The sequence below is a fragment of the Zootoca vivipara genome, chromosome 6 (assembly GCF_963506605.1).
Source record: "Zootoca vivipara chromosome 6, rZooViv1.1, whole genome shotgun sequence".
NCBI lineage: Eukaryota > Metazoa > Chordata > Lepidosauria > Squamata > Lacertidae > Zootoca > Zootoca vivipara.
The window spans coordinates 17,352,770-17,379,246 of record NC_083281.1 but is presented as its reverse complement, the minus strand read 5'-3'; the positions used below and the strand labels follow the sequence as shown (position 1 = coordinate 17,379,246).

Below are 26,477 nucleotides of genomic sequence, written 5' to 3'. Positions count from 1 at the left end.
TCACAGGGATTCGAACCGCCGACCTTCTGATCGGCAATCCCTAGGCTCAGTGGTTTAACCCACTGCGCCACCTGGGTCCCTGGCATTTCATTACTCTGCTCCAAAGGTCAGTTCACATCTTAAGATTTTAAAGATTTGGAATGGCTTCTGTGAGGGATCCCTGTACTTGGGTTCTCCTGGAACTGGAGCTGTTTATAGATTGCTTTTTTTGGCAAATTTAACACTCCTCTTAATATCCATGTGTTTTACAGGCTGCAGTGACTTAATTCTGGACATTATCTGCTGGAAGTTTTTGTGGTTTTCTCCTAAGGGTATTAATTGCTTGTTTAGAACAGGCCAAGAGATAACCAGAGTGCTGATTACTTTAATGACACAAGAATACCCTCCTCCATACTGTAAGGGAGTAATTGCTTTTCAGTGTCAAAATGTAAACAAAGCACAAGTAATGCAAGCAGATGGTAATCACCTAACAGGGCACAGAAAGCAGTCTGGGATGCAGGGATTGGTGTGTTTGTGTTCTTAAATTAAAGCGAATGAGATCTGAAATGGCCAAGCAGCGATGATGTGGGTAGAAAACATAGGGTATAAGAATCTTGGAATGACTCACTACATTCTTACATGTGCCCAGCTACAAATCTATGAGAAAGAACATAGTACAAGATATTACTGGAATTGTTTACCATTGTCATCATTCCCTCACTTACGGTTCTATGCTGATTTTGGTGGTATCTTTCACAAGAGAGAACAAAAGGGCTCCATCCATTCCATCTAAAATTGCAAAATAGTAATAATGATAAGGATAATGTTAACAAACATAGTGAAGATTACAGGAAGCTGCTGCCAGTCAGATTAGACAGCATTAGGCCAGATGAATAAGCGGCCTCACTCAGTATAATACTGCTTTGTATATTCAGTCATAGAAAGATGGTTGTTTTAAATACCTAGAACAGAGGTGTACATCTTGGTAGAAGCAGCATTTGTAGAGGAAGAACAGAGTGTGTTGAAATACAGCCCTGACCCCTCACGAATGGGAGACAGCATCGGAGGTGGCGTATAAGGGGAGCACTGGACTAAGCCTTGGATGAGGTGATCCATGAGGAAGACAGGCGAACGAAGGTTACTCTGAAAGCATCCTCCAGTGCCAGGCTGTATCCCAATGAGGACAGGTGGAGGAGGTGGGATGAAAAGAGATTTCGGACGAGATCGCCTCTTCCTCTTCTTTTGCATGCCTTCTTGGAAATCCTTATCATCCTGGCTTTCCTTCTCCTCAACCTAAGACGAAATATACAGCCCATGTGATTTGATATTACTACCTGGAAAAAAACTCATGCCCTGCATGGCCCTGGATCCTTAAGTGTGCAGCACTGGGTGTTTCCCACAAGAACCCTATCCTACCTAATAAGCTGCCTCCTCCCCTATGGCCCACCAATTTGAGACCACCCGCTTGAGGTTATCCTACCAAGTAAAGTATCTACACTACAGACTCATATTAGCTTTTATAACATTGTTATGATGTCCTCCAGAGAATCCTGGGAATTGTAGTTTGTAGTGGGCATTTAAAAAATCTGTAGCCCCACCACCATCGCCACATTGGGGATTTCCCCAAAATGTCACATATCTGCATGTGTGTTATTTGGTTGATAGCTATACAGAAAAGAACCACTGCTATAGCTGTTAATAGTTCCCATTACTTTTAAGTATTTTTGAGGCAGTGCAAAACTGCAATCCTGGAGCCTGAAAATGCACCCTTGTTGGCAGATAATAAGGATTATGACATCACTGTTGCTCCTCCAGTTTCTGATTATGAGTCTTTAGCTAGTAAGCTGGGTTTTCATTCTCATTCCAGGTGATAAAGGCAAGTCCCAAGATCTTGTCAGGCCTAGGAAACTGCAGTCTTTACATGGATGGAAGATGAGGGGCTCATCCTTTTGAGTGTACCTGTGTGGGAGAGAAAATAACAAACCACCTTCTTCCCCTACCTCCATTCATCAGGACTTCTTGGGTTGGAGGTAAACTGGACAGCAGGATTGTGGAATCTGAGAGACCATTTAATGTGTGCAGCCTTTGGGGTCTTAATGGTCTCTTGTTGCAGCTGGAGAGGGATCAGGAGTGTTGTTTCTGAACGGTGGGATGGAGGGTGGTGGTAAGTGAACTAAACCTCCTTTTACTTGTTGGCTCAATCCCGACATTTCATGTTCATGTTCATCCTAGGGTGCTTCAGTTAGGCACAAGAGGCAAGAAACAGACTTGGGTGGTGCCTGAATTTTGGAGGAGGGCCATTTCTGTGTTGGGAGTATACATTAAAAGTCCCAAATTCAATCCCTGGCATTTCCAGGTAGAGCTCAGAATGTTCTAAGTCTGAAACCCTGCCAGATGGCCCAATGGCCCGACTCTGTATGAGGCGGACTCCCATGGTCGTAGATAGTAATTTCTCCCGCTCTTCCACTTTTGTATAGGAGGCATCATCTGCCTTGGAATCCTTGCCCATTAATGCTAAGGTATGTGGAGACAGGTTGCAGTTGTCTGGAGATGACCTCCCATCTGTGCGCAACTAGGTGAGCTGCCTGACTTCCTCTTCCTTTCCCACCTCCACGCTTCTCCACCTTCTTCCTTTCCTTCCAGTTGGGCTGGAAGCAGAGGAAGAGGTAGACCATGCTCTGGTGGCACACACAGTTGATAGCTCGCATCTGCTGGCCTTGGGAGACAATGGAAGCATGCCTGACAAGCTTTTGGGGTCTGCCAGGATTCAAGACGTGAGAACCCAGCTCGGGATGAATAAGTAATTGCTGAGGGAACAGTGATGTCACAATCATGTTGGCCCATGGCAGCATTTTCAGCCTAAGCTGTTGCCAGGAAAACTTTCAAGTACATTTTCTCGAACAGTCACAGCAACCAATTCTTCCCCCTACCTATTGTGTAATTGCTGCCAATTACAGGGCTAATATTGACAATGGAGCATTAGGAGAGATCTCAATTTTCAGTCCCGATGTGGTACAGGAGCAAAGAGATTGAACTATGAATCAGCATGTTGCTGGTAACTCTGTTTTTGGGGCAAGCCACACTCTTTCAGCCTCAGCCCCAACACCCAAAATCTGCAAATACAGGGATGGTAATAATACTGACCTGCCTTGCAGGTGGCTTTAAGGGCTTGTACCAAGGTACTTTCCAGTTACGCGATAGAAACAACCAAGTCTTGTGGCACCTTAAAGACTATGTACTGTATTATTTCACACACTTTTGTGAACTACTTTCTACTTCACAGAGTATTATCCCGAGTTCAAAATTGGGGCAAAGTATCTCTTTTTGTATTGCAACATGTTTTTAATGCCAGGATGTATGCATTATCAACATTTTTTTTGTGTGAATGGCCACTGTTCATCATGTAATATTCTCTGTACTTTTCTGCATTTCATTTCATTGTGGCCTCACTGTTTATCATTCTCCCCTCAAGCCATGTGTATATGAAACACTTCATGTATCTGATGAAATGGACTATGATCCATGAAAGCATATGCCTTAATAAACGAGTTAAGTCTTTATGGTGCCATAACTCTTCATTGTTTTAACAAAGTAATGTTAGGAAAGAGCTTTAAACACTCTAAAAGCACTATATAAATGGTTCCAGGGCTATGGTCTAAAGGTGCATGGGTACCATGACCGAGTGAAGAGATGTCTAGAAACACTACTGGTGCTGTCTTGAGTTTCCTCATGGAAGAAATATGGAATATAAACAAAATAAGTATTAGAAGGAAATGGCTATTAAGATAGTTTAAGATATGCTCAAAGATGGATGCCTGTGATGCTAAAACTATGGAGCTCTGCAGGGGTGCGGGAAACTGGTGCCTTCAAGTTCTAGTGGACTCCAACACCCATGAGCCCCAGCCACCAACTGTCAAGGATGATGTGAGCTATAATCTAACAGTATCTAGAGGGCAACAGATTCCCCATCCCTTCCCTGAAGAGTCACGGAGTCCAAACGTCCATCGCAAACACTGAAAAACATTTTAAATGATTTTGGCTAGCTATGAAATAAAACAATATTTTAAATTTCTTGTTCTAGGTTTCCAGCAGGGCAGATCCTTTTCCTGTCACCCTGCATAGGGTGGATCTTTGCACAAACTGCTGCACCAAGTATGAAAACCCCACTGGAACTCTCTATCAGTTAGATCCCAAACAGTTGGCATGTCTTCTCTGTATTGATCTGAAGTTAACACTGCAAATCACCACCCACTTTGCTCTCCTGCTGAAGGTTTGCAGCCGTTACAGGTACCGATACAGGGATTACAAGAGGTGCTACTGCTACATCTTCCGAAGGCCTTTTGGTTTCAGGAGGAGTATCTCCATCCCCTGATGCCTTGAAGGACAGTTTCTGAGGTTGTAAATGCTCTGCCTCATATGCCTTAAGGGAAAGGAAATATAAAAAGAAATGTGCATTCTAGCAACAAGTATACAGAAGACAATACTGTGGCTAGCTTTTGGTTTTGTTTTATTTCAGTTTCTACCCTTTCCAAAGCCCTTGCAGCAGACACTTTCAGGTTTGTTTGTTTTTCAAAAATGATATAGAAACAAGAGTACCTAATGAAATATATAATTATTATTTTTTGCATTCCTTTTTTAAGCTTCTAAAGCTGCAAACCTTTACCTATTACTAGGTAGTGATATTCTGTGAAGGTCAGGGAGACTTACTTCTTTTCTGAGCAAACATGTACAGGATTGCAGTAAAATGATATGATCCTATCCACACTTTCCTGAGTAAACATGCACAGAATTGTGCTGTGTATTAACAAGAATGGTTGCAAGCATTTATGTAGTGCTTTTCAGCATTCAAAACATTACACATACATTATTTTGGTAATCCTTATAACTGCCCTTTAAGGTAAGTCAGCATTATTATCACAACTAGCAAAATCCCCATCATTATTGTTATGGATTGCCTTTTTCATTTATATTGTTAAGCACCTGGGACACCCAGAGGTGGAAAGGTGGGGTACACATTTTCTAAATAAATGCAAACTTATGATGGACAGACGATTCCAGGGATCAGGGGCACAGATGTGTATGCAGACACACTTTGCATCCCTTCAGGACATCTGACGAGACACACAAACCCCAAAGTGGAGCTGAGAATTATCTTATTACCAAATGGAAAAATGAAAAACAGAAACCAAATAACATCAACACAGAGAGCAGAAGACCACTGCATATATATACAGCTGGTTAAATGAACAAAAAGCACATATTTGAAGGTGAGAAAGGAATTCAAATGCACCTACAGGTGAAACTCGGAAAATGAGAATATCATCGAAAAGTGCATTTATTTCAGTAATGCAACTTATTATTTTTTATTTTTATTTTTACAAATGCTTTGTTTTGGAAATTCCACAGTAAGAAAACAAATAGTTGCAATAATACAAAAATAAACATCGCTATTACTTTTCATTAATTACATTCCATTTATAATTTGGACAGGTATCAGTGCGATCTATAAAAATCAAAAAGCAAATATAATTATTAATGGTGGAATTGGTGAAAAAATCAGTATAAATAAAGAAACAAGGCAAGGCTGCCCATTATCCCCATTATTTATAATTGTAATAGAAGTGCTATTGGAAAAAATCAGACAGGATAATTCAATAAAAGGTGTAATATTAGGAGAGAAGAATTATAAGATTAGAGCGTTTCCTGACGATGTAATGGTAACAATACAAGATCCCCTGGAAAACATACCAAATTTATTGAGATGCATAAATGAATTCAGAAAATTAGCAGGATTTAAATTAAATTACAAAAAAAACCGAAAATATTAGTAAAAAATCTCAACGAGGAAAGTATGATCAGGCTGCAAGAAATTACGGGATTGGAAATCAAAAAGAAAATAAAGTATCTTTGAGTAAATTTGACAACAAATAATATAGATCTGGTTGAAGGAAATTACAACAGATTATGTAAAGAAATTAAAAAAGATCTAGAGACATGGGGAAAATTAAATCTACCTCTATTAGGGAAAATCTCGCTTATAAAAATGAACATATTACCGAGAATGATGTTCCTTTTTCAAGGGATACCGATATTAGGTGGGAGTAAATGCTTTTACAGTTGGAGAAAAGATCTAGCAAACTTCATATGGTCCGGGGAAAAACCTAGGATTACGCATAAAATTCTGATTGATAAAAAAGAGGTGGATTTGGGCTCCCTGATCTGGAACTATATCATAATGCTGCAGGATTACTATATTTAAAAGAATGGGTCAAGCTGGAGGATACAGATGTGATGGATCTTGAAGGAGTGGGAACGAGGTTTGGATGGCATGCATATTTGATCAAGGAAAGAGTAAAAGTACATACAGGTTTTCTGGAACATATAATTAGGAGGTCATTATATAAAATTTGGGAAAAGTATAAACGAATACTAGAGCCAAAAGTACCGTGGTGGGCTTCACAACTGGAGATGGTAACGGTAAAGAAATTGAATATGAAAGAAAATTGGGCAACATATAAAATTTTATTAAAGAAAAAAATGGGGAATTAAAAATAAAAGAATGCTCGGAAATTTAAATACAGTATACGTAAATGATTGGTTCCAGTTTATTTGAATAAATCATAAATTGGCAAAAGATAAAAAAATAGGTTTTGAAAAAGAATATTCCAAATTCGACAAATATCTGATACAAGAAGGCTCCAAAAATATATCCAAATTATATGATCTGATCTTATCGAGTGGGAAACAAAAGATGAATTAGTAAAAGCCTCAATGATCAAATGGGCACAAGATTTCAGTAAAAATATGATGTTTGAACAATGGGGAAAGCTTTGGCAGAAAGGTATTAAATTCACTCCTTGTTATGCTCTAAAAGAAAACTTTTTCAAAATGCAGCACAGGTGGTAAATACAGCACAGGTGGTATTTAACGCCCGACAGGATGGCAAAAATGAATAAAAACTGTAGTAATATATGTTGGCGGTGCAACCTAGCGGTAGGCTCCATCTTTCATATCTGGTGGGAATGTCCCAATATCAAGCAATTTGGGGATGTGGTCTATAACGAAATGAAAAGGATATTTAAATATTCTGTTAAGAAAACACCAGAAGAATTCTTACTGGGAATAGTCCCAGAAAATTTGAAAAAAGAAGACAAAGTATTATATCTGTATATAGCTGCACGGCTATTAATAGCAAAAAATTGGAAGAGTGTCAAAGTACCAAGAAAATTGGAATGGTTAGCAAAATTAATAGAATACTACAATACGATAAGATTAATGGGAAACATTGGAAGGGTCTCGAAGGAAAAAATAGAAAAAGAATGGGAAAAATTAAGGAATATCTTTAAAATTATAATGAAAAAATAGATTTGATAACAGATTAAGATGAGTCCTGAAATCAGAAATTAGGAGGATAAGAAATTAGAGGATGAAAATAAAATAACACTGTATAATAACTGAAGTAAGATGTAACGAAATGTTGATCAAAAAGAATATAAGATGTATAAAGGATAGAATGTGCAAGAGGTACATAGGGAAGAAATGTACATTATAGATTGGATGATTGGAAGTCAAGCACAAATGGTGGGTGGTGGGTGATGAAGCTGATTGGGATTTCTTGATTATAATTTTGAGTATGTAAGATGATATTTGTAGGGTGAAAGAGGCATGCATGTTAATTGTATGTATGTATGTCAAGATGTATGGATGTCAACTGTTTTTAACCAATTTTCTTTATTTCTAATAAAAAATTTTTTAAAAAAAATTACATTCCATTTATTATTGACCCATCTAACGACAAATAATTACAATTACAACAAATAAAGGCTTGACATACCTTGCTTTGCATGTCATGCACCTTTCTCATATATTGGTTTCACCTTTTAGGTTGCCTTCTCGGTAGTGGCACCCACCCTGTGGAATGCCCTCCCACCAGAGGTCAAAGAGAACAACAATTACCAGACCTTTAGAAGGCATCTTAAGGCAGCCCTGTTTAGGGAAGCTTTTAATGTTTGATAGATTTCTGTATTTTAATGTTTTGTTGGAAGCCGCCCAGAGTGGCTGGGGGAACCCGGCCAGATGGGCGGGGTATAAATAAATTATTATTATTATTATTATTGAAATAAATGCACTTTTTGACGATATTCTAATTTTCTGAGTTTCACCTGTAGATGCTGCCAACTGGACCGTCTATCATATCACAACAACCTGTTGTTGTGAGAACATTCTCATTCATCAGGCCTACATTAAACCATGATTTCTAATCCTAATGAAACAAAAACCTTATTGGTTATCACAGTTAAAGTTGGTGCCAATGACCATCATCTAAGCTTAGAAATTAGCATATGAACAGTCTCTGTGCACCAGCACATAACCTGTTACTGTTACTCCAGAGTTTCCAGTTCACACCTTGTTAGGGAGCTATGGATAGCTGCAGCTTCGTGGTTTGCTTTCCCAGTCACAAAAATTGGGTGTGTGTGCATGAGCACACATAAAGGTCATGAATATTCTGGCTTATTAAGTCAACATTCAACATACAAAGTGGTCCACTATGTCCCTTAACCGCAGTAAAGCCAGGGGCACACTATTTATTAACTTGAAACCCCCACTATTGTTTTGCAATTTTTTAAAAAAATAAAAGCCATTAAAAATGGGTGGGGGGGTGGGGGTGAAGATGCAATGTGCAACAATCTCCTAGTCATACAGCTATGCTATTCCTCCCCGCACAGCTACTAGTAAGCTAGGATTACATTTACAATGGCCCCTTGTAAAGTGGGTTAGGCTTAAAGATGAGAAAATGCCCAAGGCCACCTCATGAGCTTTATGGCTACTGCCAAGAATTCAAACAATTCATCCACAGTATTAAACTTGTGCTTGTTTTACAAGTGACTAATATTAGTAGTGACAAATATTCATTTTCCAGAGTTCAATTTCTCTTTTACCTGTTGTTTTTCCTTCCCTGGAGACTGCCATTGTTCACTATAGAAACACATATGGCTGTTCAGGCCCCTCTCAGTATAAAACAGCTGACTGCAGGTTGTACAAACAAAGCCATTTCCATGCTCACTCCTGTCTCCAGGAGCTCCCCCAGTCTTACTACTGATAGCAGAAATTGAAGCAAAAAGGGATGAAAAAACGTAGTATTATGAAGCCTGAATTTCCAGATTGTAATTTACCCCCATAACTGTATTACATTCACATTTACATTTCCTGCTTCAGAACCTGTTTTATGTCTTTCTGGGAAAAGTGTTTCTACAGTTCATTTAGCAGCAAACTGTGCTAACTAGTGAAATAAACTCCACTGGGATATCATACATAAGGAACAATTTCTAGTGCCACCGCAGAGATAATGGCTGCGATCCAGAGCTGCTTAGGGACTTACAGCAGCCCAGCCGAATTTTGAACCACCGGAGCCTTGGGACATTATCACAAACTGATTTTGAAACATCCCTCCGAGGAAGTGTTTGGTTAATGTGGAATTTGCCAACCTGGTGCCCTCCATATGTTTTGGACAACCTCCAAAACTTCCAGAGGTAAAAAGGTTGGCAAAGGCTGATTTAATGACTTTCAGCTCGCCTCTAGGTCGGGGGGGGGGTTCATCCTGAGGGCCATGTTCCCTCGTTAACAACCAATCAAAAGGCCAGTCCTGTGGTAAGCAGGTGCAGAGGGAAAAGCGTGCAGGGCACAGAATGTAAATTTTACCTTTATACACTTTCCACACACTCTCATACACCTCCCTTTCCTCCATGGAGGCAAACAAATAGCATTATCAAAGTTAAAAGGCACATTCAAGCCAGGCAAAAACACTGAACGAGGGTTCAGAGCTGGGTCAGTGAGCCGTGTCCTGGGGAGAGCATAAGCTTCCCCAAAATCAAACCCATTTCTGGATACTCCTCTACGTTAAGTTTATTTTTTCCATTTGTTGCTCACCTTTCCTCAAAGAAGCTCAAGGTGACGTACAGTTCTCCACCTCCTCATTTTATCCTCACAATCCTATCATGTAGGTCAGACTGAGAAACTGCAACTCACCCCATGAGCTTCATGACTAAGGGCTCGTCCCAACTTCCGCTTGTACCGCTGCTTTCCCCCAGAGCAAACCGCTCTTTGTTGCTGAACAGGAGCAAACGTCCATCGGGTTTTCTGCAGATTGACGTTTGTTCTGATTCAGCAGTAAAGAGTGGGTTTTCCTGGGGAAAGCAGAGGACCAAATAGAAAATGTCTTGGACCCATTCTTCCTAGGCATGAGAAAAGTGGAAATGTGGAAAAGCCCTGAGTGGGGATTTGAACTCTGGTCTCTAGTACTATATGTAGCAAACGTTTGTTCCAGAACACTGAAAAGAATAAACTGTTAGAATGCATGGCTGCCATTGCATGCATTAAAAGAGAATCAGCTAGGCATGGCAATTGTGATCAATATTGAATTATTTTGTAGACAGATGAAAGAGGGTATCGGGATACATTTAATGAATAGGAAAAGTAGTCAAAGTCTTGATAAATAAAGATGTTGAAAAATGATTACATTTAACCAACATGATATTATGATGAGGGCCGATCTGACAAGCTAAAAGATTTTGATTGGTTCAGGATGATGACATTGGGCTGCAACTACTAAGACTCCTGTGATCCTTTTAGTAGTGAACAGAAATCATGTGGAAGTGTATAAGAAACATTACTTTGGATGTGTTTCTTTGCAGCCTCCTTATTTTTGAGGCTTGTCCCTATGTACATTAGAACTTCAATAAAGGTCTCTTTTTACTTTTAGCCTGCATCCTCCTCTTTTGGGTTTCTGGGAGGGATACTGCCTATCTGGGAACCCCTTTGAAATTTCTCCAACATCACCATGCCCTACTTACCAACCAAAGGGAAATTGTTCTTCCCTCACTGCATTAGTAAAGCTGTAGATATTTCCACCCTGTGTTAAAAAAAGTTAAATACATTTATGTATATTTAAAGATAAAACTTCTTCAGATCATAGAGTGTTCTACATTACCCAGATGCCCTCAGGCTTCTGGAATCATAAACCTTTCTTGTCTACTTTTTCTCTCATCTTCTTTACTAAGGGCATAACTGCAAGTTTGCATAAAATGCACCACTGCCAATTGCATCAGGGTTTTAAAATTTGTTAGCATCCCACACCCCTCATTTTGATCAGAACTACAGTACTAGGGGAAGTTTTACCCCTCTCTTTGAAAATAGCCCCACTGCACTACAATTAACAATTGGGAAGGGGGGATGATCACGCCAGCCTCAATGAGAACTTCTTCCTCTTGCTAACATGTCATGCAGGGAGAGTGGGCAATTTTCAGAGATCACAGTTGGGGAGAAATGGGGTAACACAGACATGGGGAGCTAGCAGTCTGAGAGCCCAACAGTGCCCAGAGGCATCAATTTTTCCTAAATTTTAGAACAATCTCTCACCCCCATGCACATTTTCATTATGCACCTTGGCCATTTCCTCCCAAATTGGCCATAGGAAAAGGGCTGTTTAACCCACTTCTTGCCAGGAAGAACAGCAGCTTTGGCAGAATTTTCCACTTATGTACTCACCAACTCACTCCCATGCACACATCAACTCAAGGCCAGTGGGAATGAGCAGATGAGACATATACAGGGACAAGTCTGCTTCTGCTTGTCACTCTTGCTGGAGAAAGGGGGATCAAAGGCATCTTTGCCAGTGCCTTGGTACTTATACAGGGTTCACTCTGTGAGCAAAGCCAATCACCTATTAGACCTTGCTTAATTCCAACAATGGCTTCTGCTAAAATAAATAAAATCAGTTACTGGCTAACAGCTCACACTATCTGAAGAGTTCTGTTAAGTTCCTTCCAAGTTTGTAGAAGTTAGAGACCAGTATTTCCCAAACTTGGGTCTGCAGCTGTTTTTTGGACTACAATTCCCATCATCCCTGTCATGCTAGCTAGGGATGATGGGAGTTGTATTCCAAAAACAGCTGGAGGCCCAAGTTTGGGAAACACTGCTATAGGCACACTAACAGCTGCCTTGACATAAACTTTAGAGAAAGGTGCTATCTTCCCCCACCCTGACCCCACCAATACTGAAAACACTTAAAGAAATAAAACATGAACATGTTACGGTTTGAACATGCCTGAATCCTGTTGAAAATGGTCAGCTTTGGTTTCACTCTGGCCCCACTATCAAATGAGGTGCTAGGCAAAGAAAAGGAAGCCATGGCCACTTGGCTGGGTGAAGCCATGGGAGCTGTGTCAAACTTCAGTTTCTCCTTCCGGCGAGGTCTGCCACTGCGAGAATGCCCTTTGCAGCCTGGTTCTTTGACGCAAGTCTTACTCTTCTCTTTCTTTCTCAATACGGGAGAGCCATTATCCAGCTGCCTCGGCTTCCCGTATGTGTGGTTTCCTGGGGTGTTTTCGTACGTAACAGACTGGCTAGGGCTAGAGAAGTCTTTGAGCTCCAGGCATCCTTTCAAGGTCCTGGTGTGCTTGGGCTGAGAAATGCTGCCTGTGCTTGCAGAAGGCACAGCAAGTAGCTGAAAGGACTGTGGTGGAGAAGCTGGCTGTTGCCCTTCTTTCTCACTGCCCAACGAGAAGTCCTTCTGAAACTGGGACAATGCCTTTTTTACGCGCAAGGGGGACCCTTCGCTTTCAGTGGGCTCAGGAACTGGATGAACCAAACCTGCTTGCTGCGGAAACACACTCTGAAGTGGTTTTGCTACCACCTGCTCAGTCTCTGCAGCTGCCAGTTGCAACGGAGCCAACAGCTGTGTGTGGGACACAATGTGCTGAGATTTGGTGATCCTTTGGAACAGGCGACCCTGGACTTGAAGCTGATCCTGATTCACAGAGGATTCCTGGGATTTCATTAAGAGCTGCCTAAAGAGCGGTGTGGCCTCCCCTTTCTGCAGCACACCATGCTTCAGAGGATCTGGAAGCCTTGTTGCTGGCCTGAAAGACTCTTCAAAGCCACTGAGATTCGGCTCTCCAGGGATCTCCCCCTGTGACTTTAAGAGGGCGGGAGTGAACGATAAAACATCTGGGCGCTCAAAATTCTGCGCCAGAGAGTCAAAAGCATGGGAGGGCCCCACGAGGCCTTGTGAAGCATCCTGACCTGCAGCAGGTGGCATCTGAGCAAGATAAACACCATTTCCTTTGCTTTGGGTGCAGGTTGGTGGCACATTTCTGACCCACTGGAAGTTGCCACTTGACTGGTGAGAGGTGGCAGGAATTTTCTGGCCTCTGAATAACGGAAAACGAGGCACACCACTGTTTGACCAATACTCCAGGGCTGTGGTTTCTAATGGAAACTGAGATTCTGAATGTGGCTGCCTGTCTGGCAAGTTTGCAATGCTTTCTGCTGGTCCAAGTACAGATAAACTCCCAGGGTTTATGATAGTGTACACACTGGAAGAGGTGGCGTTCTTTTGACAAGGGTAAAGCTCCTTCGTCACTTTATCACCGGTGGCTTCTGTGAGCACTGCAGTACTTGTCGGCGCACAAGAAATCTGACCGCAGACAGAGGCGCAAGGCTGCTGGGATCCCCTAGACTCAGATTCGGGCTGTCCCACAGAGGCTGAAGAAGCAGACGGGAGTTTCTGGCTGACTAAGCTACTTACAAGACACCTCAACAGGTCTCTATGGGGCAGGAGGGAATTATTAGGGGCCTGGGATTCAGGGTGAACAGCCAGCCTCTCTGCAGTTCTCATGCCACTAGATCCCACCTGGACACGTGAATCGTGGAGGGGTGGGGAGGCCTCACAAGCTTCTTCGTCCTTTAACAACCTCAAACCGTGGTGCATTTCATAATGCCGGCGCAGCGACCGATGGTCTGAGTAACTCTTATTGCAACCTTGCTCTATGCAAATAAACGGCTTCGTTTTTTGGTGTGTCAGCATGTGGCCACTCCTGAGATTTTTTAAAAAGAAATTTAAAACAAGATCAGAACATAGAAGAGTAAGCTAATCTTATTATCACAATCAACCACTAAAATGACTTCCCATCTTGGCAAATTCAACATTTTCCCCTCAGCTTTTGTCAAGGGCAGATATTTTGTACAACCAGCTGTGCAAACGTGTGCTATCCCCTTTTCTGGGTAGTCTAACAGTGCAGCAAAATGAAAATATCTGACATTAACCCAGAAGTAACTGCAAGGGTGGCTGAGTTATTATCAAGAGTATCTCTTAAGAGTGTGGAATGGCACTATTTAGTGGGAAGAAACTCCAATGAAAATCCTCATTATTACATATTTTTACATGGCTGTTTATTTGTATATATGTTAAAATTTTATACATGGATGTTTTATGATGGCCTATATTTGTAACGCCTAATAAAGGTTTGGGGAAGTAAGTAAGGCAAATTAAATCCTCACTTTTATCAACTATATATTAGGGTAAAGCAGGGGTTCGCAAACTGTGGTTAATGACCAGTGGTGCATGAGCTTCATTCAGGTGGTCAGTGGCATACCTGCAATAAATATCCATATTAAATTTTAACTGTATAATTGTTAGTAATTTTGTCTTTTATATTGTGTTTTTTTATGTTAAAATCTGAATTCTATGAAATGCAAATTACAATACAGGTAACTCCCATTTTGCATGCATTCGAGGTACAGTGGTGCCTCGCTAGACGAATTTAATTCGTTCCACGGGTCTTTTCTTATAACGAAAAATTTGTCTAGCGAATCCCATAGGAATGCATTGAATTTTATTTTATTTTGCCCATAGGAATGCATTAGTTGAATTTCAATGCATTCCTATGGGAAACCGCGATTCGCTAGATGAATTTTTCGTAAAACGAATTCGTCTAGTGAGGCAACCTCCGCTAGAAAAAACCTTTCGTTAAGCGGAAATTTCGTTAAGCAGGGCATTTGTTAAGCGAGGCACCACTGTACATGTGATCGCTGATGCACACGCCATTTTCGGCCCTGGAAGGGGGCGGGGCGCGGCAGGCTTACATGCATCTTGTCGACATTTGCGATGACCCAAAATGCAACCCCTGTGCAAATGGGGAGTTGCCTGTACTATAAAATACAATATAGGAAATAACACAAGCAATAAAAATACAGTTAAAAATCACACATTATCTAACACAGTGCATTACACATTTTTTTACAACAGGCAGAAAAATCATTAAATGGGTCCACCAAGACAATCATTAATTTCCAAGTGATCTGTCAAGGAAGAAAAGGGAACCACTACACTGAATGATTTTCAGTGGTGGTGGTAAAGCCTCTGCTAGTGATTACTTCAGCTGCCTTTCCTATCAGATGGACTCGGCAGTTAGGAGTACCTCTCTGGCCACCACTGGCTGAGCTGCTCTGCTCCTTGAGAAGGGCAGAGCAGGCAACATCTCAAGGAAACAAGAGTTTGAAGAAGCATGGACCTAGGTATGCAGTTAGAAAAGAGAGGGGTACAAAAGAAAGCGGGTGAGAGAAAGAGAGTGAGCAAACCAACAGAAGTGTATATGACCAAGAGCTGCAGAAGCAAGGGAGGCTGAACCTCGCATAGGGATTGGAAGCCCAGAATAGCTAGAGGCGATAAACCTTTACTTGGGCTGTGCGTCAGGAGCTACCATGGCTACCCATGACTCTGTGCACAGTTACCTTGGATGGTGTCACCAGAGCTGTAAGTAATAGCACTTCCCCTAAGCAGTAAAGGCTCCTATGTACTACAGGGTCTCCACCCACCCAAGTGGTCCATTTGGCTAGGGAAGGCTATAAGGACTTCCTTAGTCACACTAGAACTTTGCCAGGAAGTAATAATCTTTAATTGGTTTTGATTCCTACAGCTGAACTCCCAACACTATCACTTCAGACTGCAGGGGGCTCACATGACGGAGTGCTCCTACACACACACACACACACACACACACACACACACACACACACACACCAACCACCTTCCATATATAAAACTAGATGTCATAGGAAAGGATTCTAGCCTAGCCTTCTCCTTGATATTCTATATTTCTAACTGCAGTTTTCTGGTACTGTACTGAGAAATATTCCATCATAAAAGTTTCCATGTCTAGTCTGAAATGCTAACAGTCCAGCTGCTAGTGAGAACTAGCCGGACTTCTGGCTACAGGTTTCTAGTTTTCACACAAATTTCTATTACAATTTCTCTGCTCCAGAGCATAGGACTGTGCTTAAAGTAAAGGGAGGCATACTTTTGTCCTGTGCTCAAAGGAAAAGGGGGCTCAAATATCTCTCACAATTCCACTTCTTTTTGCTTAAGATACTTTCCCTGTGGTATCACTGCAACCACATCCCACCAAGTAAGTGCTCACACCCAAGTAGTCTGATTTTCTGAAGGCTAAATTATTTCACAGTGTAAATTCTAATTTCACAGTATAAATTAGAAAGATTTTCTCTCCTCAATACTAGGAACCTCTTCCATCACTGGAATCCTGCCTGAATGATGGAACTTGAAAACTTCACTGTATTACAGTGCTGTCTGCTCACATAGTAGATCCAAAGCAACTCCCTGGGTAGTTTCACCAGTTTCTTAAGTGGAGACAGATTATGTCTTGCATTACTAAGGAATACAAGCTCTATGTGCATTTGTACCAGGCCCTAGCCAAACTAGATCAAGCCAAATTTCTACAGTAGCAGAAACTGTCTATACATTTAAATCAGTTTTACTGGCAAACAAATACATACAGGTGGTCCTGGCGCTTAAATGCTTTGCTGCAGATCTTACAGACATGTTTCCGTTCCTGGCTGTGGGTCACGTAGTGTTTGCTGAGAGAGCTGGTGCTACTGAAAACCTTTCCACAGAGGCTGCAATCCAGGAAAGGAGCTTGAGGGGAGTTCTGCTGGTGCTTTCCTCTCCTCCCACTGCCAGAACTGGATCTGCCGCCTTGCTCCACTTCTTTAGGTGCTGAAGGGGCAGGAAGTCCCAATTCTATGAGCAAAGACAACTTTTAGTTCATAGCATCTGGCTTTGTACAATCAAGTGTGAGCAATTAAGTATCTGGTTCAAATCTGACAGTCACAAACCCACTAGGCACTATTTGGCAAGCTGCTATCTCTCAATCTCCACATCTTACCCCATCTGCACTATGGGATAATAATATTGACCTATAAGGTTGCTTTAAAAAAATAAAAAAATTCATTCCAGCAGCACCTTAAAGACCAACTAAGTTTTTACTTTGGTATAAGCTTTCGTGTGCATGCACACTATTTTTTAAAAAATAGTGAGATAATGAACATGACACTCACGAAAAGTGCCATATAAACGCCAAGTATGACTCCTTGCATTTTCAAGGTAAGAAAAACATCAAAGGGACATCGAGGGGCTTAAATAACAGAGGTTCAGAATTCAGGTAGGTAGCTGTGTTGGTCTGACGCAGTCATAATATATATATATTTAAAAAAATTGTCCAGTAGCACCTTAGAGACCAACTAAGTTTGTTCTTGGTATAAGAACAAACTTAGTTGGTCTCTAAGGAGCTACTGGACTATTTTTAAAATATTTTTATGTACTGTATTTTGAGAGGTTCTCAAGAATCTCCCCTCCCCAAATAATTTCTGGGGGCTTCACACGTATAGCTCCCTCAGTTACTGGTGAATGTTCCTGGCAGCAGAAAACAGGGTGCACATACTGTACTGTACTAACATTGGGACTTGTATTCTCTGCGGAAGTAGACACAGTAAACAAATCCTGTTCTCTTCTCAGTCAGCACAAAAAAACCCAGGTGCAATAACTATGGATTCTCCTGCCTGCTGGTTCTTCGTAAAAAGGATCCTTTTAAAAGCAATAGGGATGAGCTCATTCAACATTGGCACTAAATTGAGTGCATAGTTTAAAAATTCATTCAGGTAATTAAATTAAATTTATGAAGGTAGCGTAGCATTCCCTTCCTCTAGAACAGAGGCCTTGCACTTGTTCAGCATTACTGCACCTGATCAACAATTAAAACAACATTTTAATTATGGAACAAATCACATTCACATATCCCTATTACTGCCGATCTCTTTTAAGAACTGATTTCCACTTCAAATATTACCAAAATCTACCAGAAACCAACACAGCTATGGTATGATATGTGCATATTTAATTGCACATAAGATGGAGCTTAAATAAAAGCATTTCAACCCAAGCCTGGCAGCATATAACGTTCAGCCAACTTCATCTAATGCAGGTATAATTCAAAGGAGAAAGAATCTTCTGAAGTGCTGTGCTGTCAACTAAATGCTTCAAATGATGGAAGCACCTAATACCAATAATGATCACAGTGGACTGTTGTTTTGCCCAGCCAACTTAGACCTAAAAATTTCATGTCTTAACTTTTCACAGCAGATTTTAAAATAAACCGATTCAACTGAAAACTTAATTGTGGAGAAAATATCAAAAGCTACAAAGGTTCAACAGGAAATTAATTATTTGGTTAAAAGGAAGCTAAGATGTTCAGTCCTAACAGTTACAGGTGAAACTCGGTAATATCGTCGAAAAGTGCATTTATTTAAGTGACACAATTTAAAAGGTGAAACCAATATATGAGATAGATGCATGACATGCAAAGCAAGATATGTCAAGCCTTTATTTGTTGTAATTGTAATTATTTGTTGTTAGGCGGGTCAATTATAAATGGAATGTGATCAATGAAATGTAATAACAATGTTTATTTTTATATTATTGTAGCTATTTGTTTTATTAGTGTGGAATTTCCAAAAGAAAGCATTTGTAAAAATTAAAAGAAAAATAAAAAATAATAAGTTGCATTACTGAAATAAATGCACCTTTCGACAGTATTCTAATTTTCTGAGTTTCACCTGTAGAATTGCCATGTTTCTTCAGTGTAGCTTGTTCCCCAGCTGCAGCTGGAGCAGGCGTTGCAAAGACTCCACAGAGACCATTTCCTTTATCCTGGATGCAATTGAAAAGATACTAGACAGAAGGGGAACATATTCATATCATATTGTAGTGTAGTCATCTTTATCTATTATTTTTTCCAAGGAGCAATAAATGTCTCGTGGCATTTTACAGAAAAATTAAGTCTATATCATTATCCCAAGAAAGTGATCCAAGAGATGAGTTTTGTTTCTCAGTTGCTCCACTGAAAAATTAGGCTGGTATTTATATTGATTTTGGCAATTTTGTACATTTTTTACCTTGCCAAAAGTGCTATTTTCGCCTACCCTTAAGAAAAATACCCTCATTTCAAAATCTCAAAGTCTACACACACTGTGATTATGCAATGATGCCACATCGCCATACTGAAAGAAACAGGCAATACTCATGAAGGCAGCATCGCGTTGTATCAAATCTGAATTGTTAAAATAGCATATGTGATTTTCCAGTGCAAATGACCCTAATATATTAATATATTCATTTATTTAATATACCTCCACATCATAAAACATCAGGGCAGTGTAAAGCAATATAAAATGATTTAAAAATATTAAAAGCATATAGAATAGTAATTAAATTGACAGGCTATTCAACAAAACTTTAAACAACTGCATAGACCTGTTGGCATTAAAAAGAGATGCCTGAACAGTCACGTGAGGATGCATAAGATTCCCCTCCCCAGAAAAAGGGGACAATAAATGCAAATTTCTCCTTACAAACCTGCATACCTATGATCATTATCAAAATATTGTAGAACTTAATTATTTCTGCTTACAAAATGCTTTGGGATCCATAACTTCCACAAAACAAGCAATGGTCTGCAGGTCCCTAGCACATGCCCATTGTGCATCTAAAGACATACTTCATAATCCTTGTTGTGCAGAAACACCAGGGTACACATAGCACTGAAGTGTGAAATGTAACAATTACTACGTACTGTATTCCCATTTCAGAAAGGAGTGCCATGACCAGAAAAGGAACCCATAGCTGAATGGAAAAAAGTGAAGCTTTTTTCACTGTATCTGAAGAAGTGTGCATGCACACGAAAGCTCATACCAAAATAAAAACTTAGTTGGTCTTTAAGGTGCTACTGAAGGAATTTTTTTATTTTACTTGGAAAAAAGAAAGCTTTCCAGGTTCTATTTAGGCAGGCTTCCTCACTCAGCCCTCCAGATGTTTTTGGCCTACAACTCCCATGATCCCTAGCTAGCAGGACTAGCGGTCAGGGATGGTGGGAATTGTAGTCTCAAAACATCTGGAGGGCAGTTTGAGGAAGCCTGTATTTAGGCAAAGATGGGGAACCTGGGACTCTTCAGATATGGTTGGATAACTGTTCTCATAACCTCAGACGACTGGCCATCCTGGCTGAGTCTGATAGGAGTTGTAGTCCAACATCTGGAAAGCCAGTTTTCGCATTCCTGCCTTACACATTTTGACACATTGGTTATTTACCATTGTAACCAGGGTTACTAACCATGCAAGAGTGGCCGTGAGTCTGGGTCACAATCATCAAGGAGTTTGGTAGAATCACAGTCCTTCACCGAGTACAAAGATAAGGTATCAAGATTGTCCTCCAAGGAGTCATTATTCATATCTGTGGCTGAAAGGCTGGGGTCCACATCCAAGTTGTTCAATCCTGAATAAATCATGTCTCTCATATCTGGACACAGATCGTGGCCGAAATTATCACTGCAGTCCAAAGCCTGATTCCCTGAAAACTCATGAAGCTGCATCTCAGAGTGGAGTGAACTTTCATCACTGAGGTGGTACTGGTCCATATTCAACCACCTTGTGTGTTTGTAATTTGGGTCAAGGTTCCTAAACAAAAGATCAAAATGGAAATGGGAACAAGCAAAGGGGCTTTGAGTCAGAGACACAAGTGTTGAACAGTTTTGAATTATCATAGGCACGCACAAGTCAGAGCAATACCAAGACTCGTGCCAATTTTACATCTAAAGAAATATTCCGTATACTGTATCATCTTCCTCTTGTGAAATGTTCTCATAGAACGTAATTAACACTTTCCAGGTTAATTGTCAGGCCTCAGCTCAAACTCCCACAAACCACTTTAATAGAAATCTGAACCAAGGAACGAATTGAAAGGTCACATAATCTGAAAAGGATGGTAGCAAACTATATACTATGTTTCTCCGAGAATAAGACACCATCTTATATTTATTTTTCCTTAAAAAAACACACACTATGGCTTATTTTCAAGGGATGTCTTATTTTTTCCCTCCTCCTCCTGCCGCGGCCGGCATTGCTGCTGCACCTATCACCATGTCTTATTTTTGGGGTATGGCTTATATTCCTTGAATGCTTAAAAATCCTGCTACGGCTTATTTTATGGCTACGTCTTATTTTCGGAGAAACAGGGTACATAAAAGAGCAAACACATTACAGTACTGTAGATTCTAAAGCAATTTGTCATTGTTTAGTTGTATAGTACACTATTAATTCTGTTCTATTCCTCTCTAACTTGCTGATCGTCTATTTTACGATCTTCCAATAATAATAAATAATAATAATAATTTATTATTTCTATGTTGCCCATCTGAATGGGTTGTTCTAGCCGCACTGGAGCTCAAACAAATTATAAAAACACAGTAAAACATCAAGCATTAAAAACCTCCATATATGAATTATAAAAACTAGTAACTGGTTTTATATTTTGCAACCAAACAATTATTCCATCCAGCAGTTTAGGCAATGATAAAGCACTCAAAGTTGATGGACCATAAATAGACACCAAAGTGTGCTGTTACTGAAAATATTATTTAATATTATAATTTTTTTCCTAAAAAGCATACATCACTTGAGTGTAAAAAATATTCAAAGTGGTTTACAAAAAGCTAAGATAATAATATCAAGAAAAATTTACAACCCTATTTTAAAACATACAAAAGTTAAAATACTGAAACAGATTAAAATTACCATTTAATGCTCATTGGTAAATAGTATCTAACCCTCAATGAAGAATCATTGTAAAAATTTGCCATCTATTCTTATCATCTGATCTATTGTATTAATCCCACACTCTACCCCAGGCTTCCCCAAACTAAGGCCCAGGGGCCGGATGTGGCCCGTGAGGCTCTTTTATGCGGCCCCCGCCGCCCCCTGCTCTTAACGGCGCAGCTGCCCACTTCCGGGTCGCTGGAGTGTCGGAAATAGCTTGTGCACATGCACAAGCGTCATTTCCGGCGTGCTTCTGGGTTGGAGGAGGCCCATGTGCATGCACACAAGCTATTTCTGGTGTTCCAGTGACCCAGAAGTGCGCTGGAAATCACATGTGCACACACGTATCGGTGCACACTCCTGCGTGCTCCGGCCCACAGCACAATTGGCGCTGGCGGCACCGGCCCTCGGCAATGTAAGTTTGGGGACCCCTGCTCTACCCATTCCAAAGAAAGGGTTGCCTCCATATCTTCAAATGAGGGTTACCCCATGATTAAATTAAACATGATCATATGGATCAAACTGACATTTGTGGTCTCATTACAACCAAGCGGTATACATATTGTGAAATAAATTTTGGTTCCTACGGTTATTTCTCAAGTGATCAAATTTAATTTAAATAGGTTAATAACAAAAATCTCTACTGAAATTTAGTGTTTAGGATGAGTGTTTAGGATGAGGTTCACATATAAGAAGAATGTACTGCCACAAATAATAGATGTACTGCAATATATATATATAGGTCTGCAAATTCCCCATGAGCATTTTCAAAAGATTAATGTATTATTTTGGCTTAGTGTTACATGTGAAGATGTCCATAATAACTCACTGCCCCAAGAGATTAGATTGCGTACCTCATTATTTATGTTCCACCAATGGCTAAATACTTATCACCACTACCCAGAAAAAAGGTTGTTATTTTACGTGTCTCTCTGGATTCTTTTTGCAGTTTTGTTGTTTGAATACAGAACTGTTTATTATTCTAGGTTTCTACAGGATTTTTATTCTTTTTAATGCATTGTGTTGTCTTGCTGAATTGCAAGCCTAGGCCTTAAAAGGTGGGCCATAAACATCTCCTTATATAAATAAAAAGTGGCAAATTCTTTTTAAAAAATGTACATACATGTTTAGAACACTACCATATGTGACTACTATCTCTGGGCTTAACAGAAATATAAACATGATAAATTTTGCAAAAAGGGGCAACAGTTTACATATACAAAACTATGCATGGAGACTCCTATTTTGCAAATACTTCTATTCAAAAATAGCTTACAGGTATTGTTCACCACGGATTAAGCAAAGTTCATCAGTACTTCTTTTTGTCTTCACAATGATGGGTATTAGCAGCTGCCATTCAAAATCCTACAGTATTAATAGGCCATAGCAGATTTTGGGAGAACTCTTGGAAAGATATACTCTAAGGATAGAATGAGTAGAGAATAGTTTAAATTCATATCCAGTAAGAATGATATTCAATATTCAAGGCTCCTCCTTTCTATCAACAGAATTAACTCAACCTCTCTTTGTAAGACAGGGTGTGTATACAAATATATTTAAAATCTTTCTTCCCACTAGATCTAACAGACAAGAGTACACAATTTTTAACTGCACGTTGGGAGGAAATATTTGTTGCTATAAAACTGAGGGGCACACACTCTCTTAATTTAGGATGGAGAGAAAAAAGGGAAAGATTGTTTGCTGGGTGTGGGCATATTATTAAATGGAATTTTATGAATATATAATGTTCTGTATCCAGGCACTGTAGACATAATGCCACTTACAACCTATCCATATCATAGCAACCTATCCATATCATTCCAGAGCAAAGGACCAAGGTACACAAACCACTGATGCCTGTAGTGCAAGCTTACAAAAGCAAAAAAGCTGTTAGGGAGGTATATTAATTTCACAGGACAAAAATAAGGGGGGGGGAATTAAGCCTGCTGATAGCAGTTGGGAATAAAAACTTTACATACAAATATGACCATCAGTGCTATGGTGGCGTGCTATGGTCCATGGGGTCACGAAGAGTCGGACACGACTAAACGACTAAACAACAACAAATGACCATCAGAATTTTATCATGCAGATATTTTTAGGTCATGCTTTCAAATGATAAGGTGTGATTAATGATAAAAAGATTTATTTCCTAGCTACACCTAAGTGGGTTGGGATTCCTTATCCCATTCTTGTACCAAGAGCAAATACCAAATAAATTTACTTCTCTTGTTAGCTGTTACACGATTATGAAGTGCTCCCCTCAAAAAAATTCCAAGCTTCAGCATCTTTTGGAAGTTTTGCAGTATTTTTATGTTTGGGTTTCCTTTTGAGAACAAGAGAAACCCAGGACAATTTTTAACAAAGTATTGGCATAGGCTGAAAATATTACAAATTGATTATCCCCCATAGCAGCTTTTCTTGAACTATACATTATTTTGCACTGCCTTCAATACATAAAGTGGGGGCCTATGTTTAAGTTTTAGCATAGGCAAACTTATTTACCAGATTGCTTAAGTGGTAGCTTAACTGAAATCTTTCCATCGGTTGACACCCATGGTTTTTAGCTGTTCTCTTGCATTTCACTGCTTTTCCATCACAAAATTCTACTGAAAAGCAATAAAACGTAATACAGGGTTTCAGTTTCCCTTCTCAAGAGTGCAATCCTTTGCACGACTACTCCAAAGCAAGCCCTGTTGAATCGAATTCATCCCATCCGGATCCTTCATTTTTTAAAAAAAAAAAAGGTGCAGAGAAAACCCTAAAAACCTGCTCTAGCACTTGAAAAGCTGTTATGCATTTTTAGCCCTGGCGAAGGGCAGGATCCGAATTAAGATTCTTTCCCAACGGTGCCAGGGCTCCATATTCTTCTGGCTGCCCCAGTTCTGAGCAGTTAAAAGTGGAGTGGGGAGCCCCCTTCGCCAGCTGCCCCCTTCCCCCAACAAAACGGAGGGTTGCAGCGACCCCCATGTAAGTGTTTGCAACCGACCCCATCCCGCCCCGCCCCGCCCCGCCGAGATACGCTGGGCCTCCCTTGTCCCCCCACAAGGGAGCAACTGCCACAGGGTGTGAATACGGGGGGGTAGGGGGCGCCCATTTGCACAAGTCCTCCTTAGCTGGGGTGAGGAGGGAGAGCCCCTTACCACAGATGGGAAAGCTCTCTTTGTTGCTCATGACACAAATGGTGACCTGGTGTGGCGAGATGGACCTAAAGTGGGGCGTTTTGGGTCGGGTAGCCTTAGCCTTGCTCCTTCCCCCCACTGCGTGGCTTTGCAGAGTGGAGCGGGTCCCTCGTGAATGGGGCCGGGCGGTGGTGGTGGTGGAGGAGCGGCCTCGGGGCGAGGGACGGTTGCAACCTGCACCTGACGGGGCGAGGGACAGAAGGAAGAAGGGGAGAGAGGACGCGGGCGCGCACGCGCGCACGCAGAAACAGGCCGCTGCTTTACCCGTCGTCTCGCGCCCCGCTCTCCTCCTTCTCTCTCCCTCCCTCTCTATTTATTTAGTCCCCCTCCCCCCTCTTCTTCGTCTTCTTCTGCACGCGCCAGCCACGCCCAACCCGCCGACTGAGGCCCGCCCACGCGCGGCCGGCGCCCGAACGGGCTCGAGGCTGGAAGGGCCGGGGGACAATAACGCGGCGCTTCGCTCGCTCGCTCTGCGTGGGGAGGGTGTAAGCGAGAGGGGGGGGAGAGTGAGTACGTCCGTGCGTTTTGGCGGGAAGGAAAGGGGAGTAGCCGGTGGTCCGGCGCCGCCATTTTGTGAGGAGGTTGAGCAAGGCGCGAACAACCTCCCCGACTTACCTATTAGCTACGTGAGGGGAGGATAAGGAGGGGATGGAGTCGTGGAGGGGAAGCTGTGAGGGAAAGAGGTAGGGGGGGGGGACGCCGCCGGCGGTATGGTGTAGCATCTCGTCGCGCACCGTTTGTGTGAGGGGATATTTTGCGTTTGGGGGTCCCCCCCCCACACATTTGTATACAGCCCTCTACGCGCCACAGGTCTCGGGGCGGTTGCCACATAAAAATGATAAGATGGAAAAGCACGTAATAAAATACATAATAAAAAAACCCCAATTGTTTATATGGGCACTTACCCCATAAAATGACACCATCAAAATGCATAATAAAAACAAAAACCCTGGTTATTTATATGGGCGGTTACCACAAAATCACATGATCAAAATACATTTTAAAAACAAGCCAGTTATATATATATTTTTTATTCCTTCATCGGAGGATCACACGGATATATATGTGTGAGAGACTAGAGTGTGTGGTATTTACACATGCATATGTATACAGTATGGCTCCTGCCAACCTAGCAGTTCGAAAGCACGTCAAAATGCAAGTAGATAAATAGGAACCGCTACAGCGGGAAGGTAAACGGTGTTTCCGTGTGCTGCTCTGGTTCGCCAGAAGCAGCTTTGTCATGCTGGCCACATGACCTGGAAGCTGTACGCCAGCTCCCTCGGCCAATAATGCGAGATGAGCGCGCAACCCCAGAGTCGGTCACGACTGGACCTAATGGTCAGGGGTCCCTTTACCTTTATGTATACAGTAGTACCTCGGTTTATGAACACAATTGGTTCCAGAAGCCTGTTCATAAATTGAAGCGTTCATAAACTGAAGCAAACTTTCCCATTGAAAGTAATGGAAAGTGAATTAATCCGTTCCAGGTGGGTCCGCGGCGTTCGTAAACCGAAAATTCATAAACCGGGGTGCTCATA

General features: G+C 41.1%; 1 protein-coding gene across 5 annotated transcripts in view; it reads right to left on the bottom strand.

Annotated features, from left to right (window-relative positions):
* The window catches only part of ZNF541 (zinc finger protein 541), a 37,134-nt gene extending 11,869 nt beyond the window's left edge, over positions 1 to 25,265 (bottom strand). For 2 of the 5 annotated variants that reach the window (XM_035117621.2, XM_060275531.1), the window contains exons 1-10: positions 24,901 to 25,197; positions 23,034 to 23,177; positions 20,277 to 20,620; positions 16,609 to 16,852; positions 12,083 to 13,853; positions 10,830 to 10,888; positions 8,919 to 9,075; positions 4,232 to 4,399; positions 942 to 1,272; positions 705 to 768 (exon numbers count right to left, since the gene is read on the bottom strand). In XM_035117621.2, coding sequence (XP_034973512.1) covers positions 705 to 768; positions 942 to 1,272; positions 4,232 to 4,399; positions 8,919 to 9,075; positions 10,830 to 10,888; positions 12,083 to 13,853; positions 16,609 to 16,852; positions 20,277 to 20,580 — 3,098 coding nt within the window. In that variant the 5' untranslated portion in view covers positions 20,581 to 20,620; positions 23,034 to 23,177; positions 24,901 to 25,197. The other 3 variants (XM_035117623.2, XM_035117622.2, XM_035117624.2) reach the window with 3 other exon arrangements.
* Between the last annotated feature and the right edge of the window lie 1,212 nt (positions 25,266 to 26,477).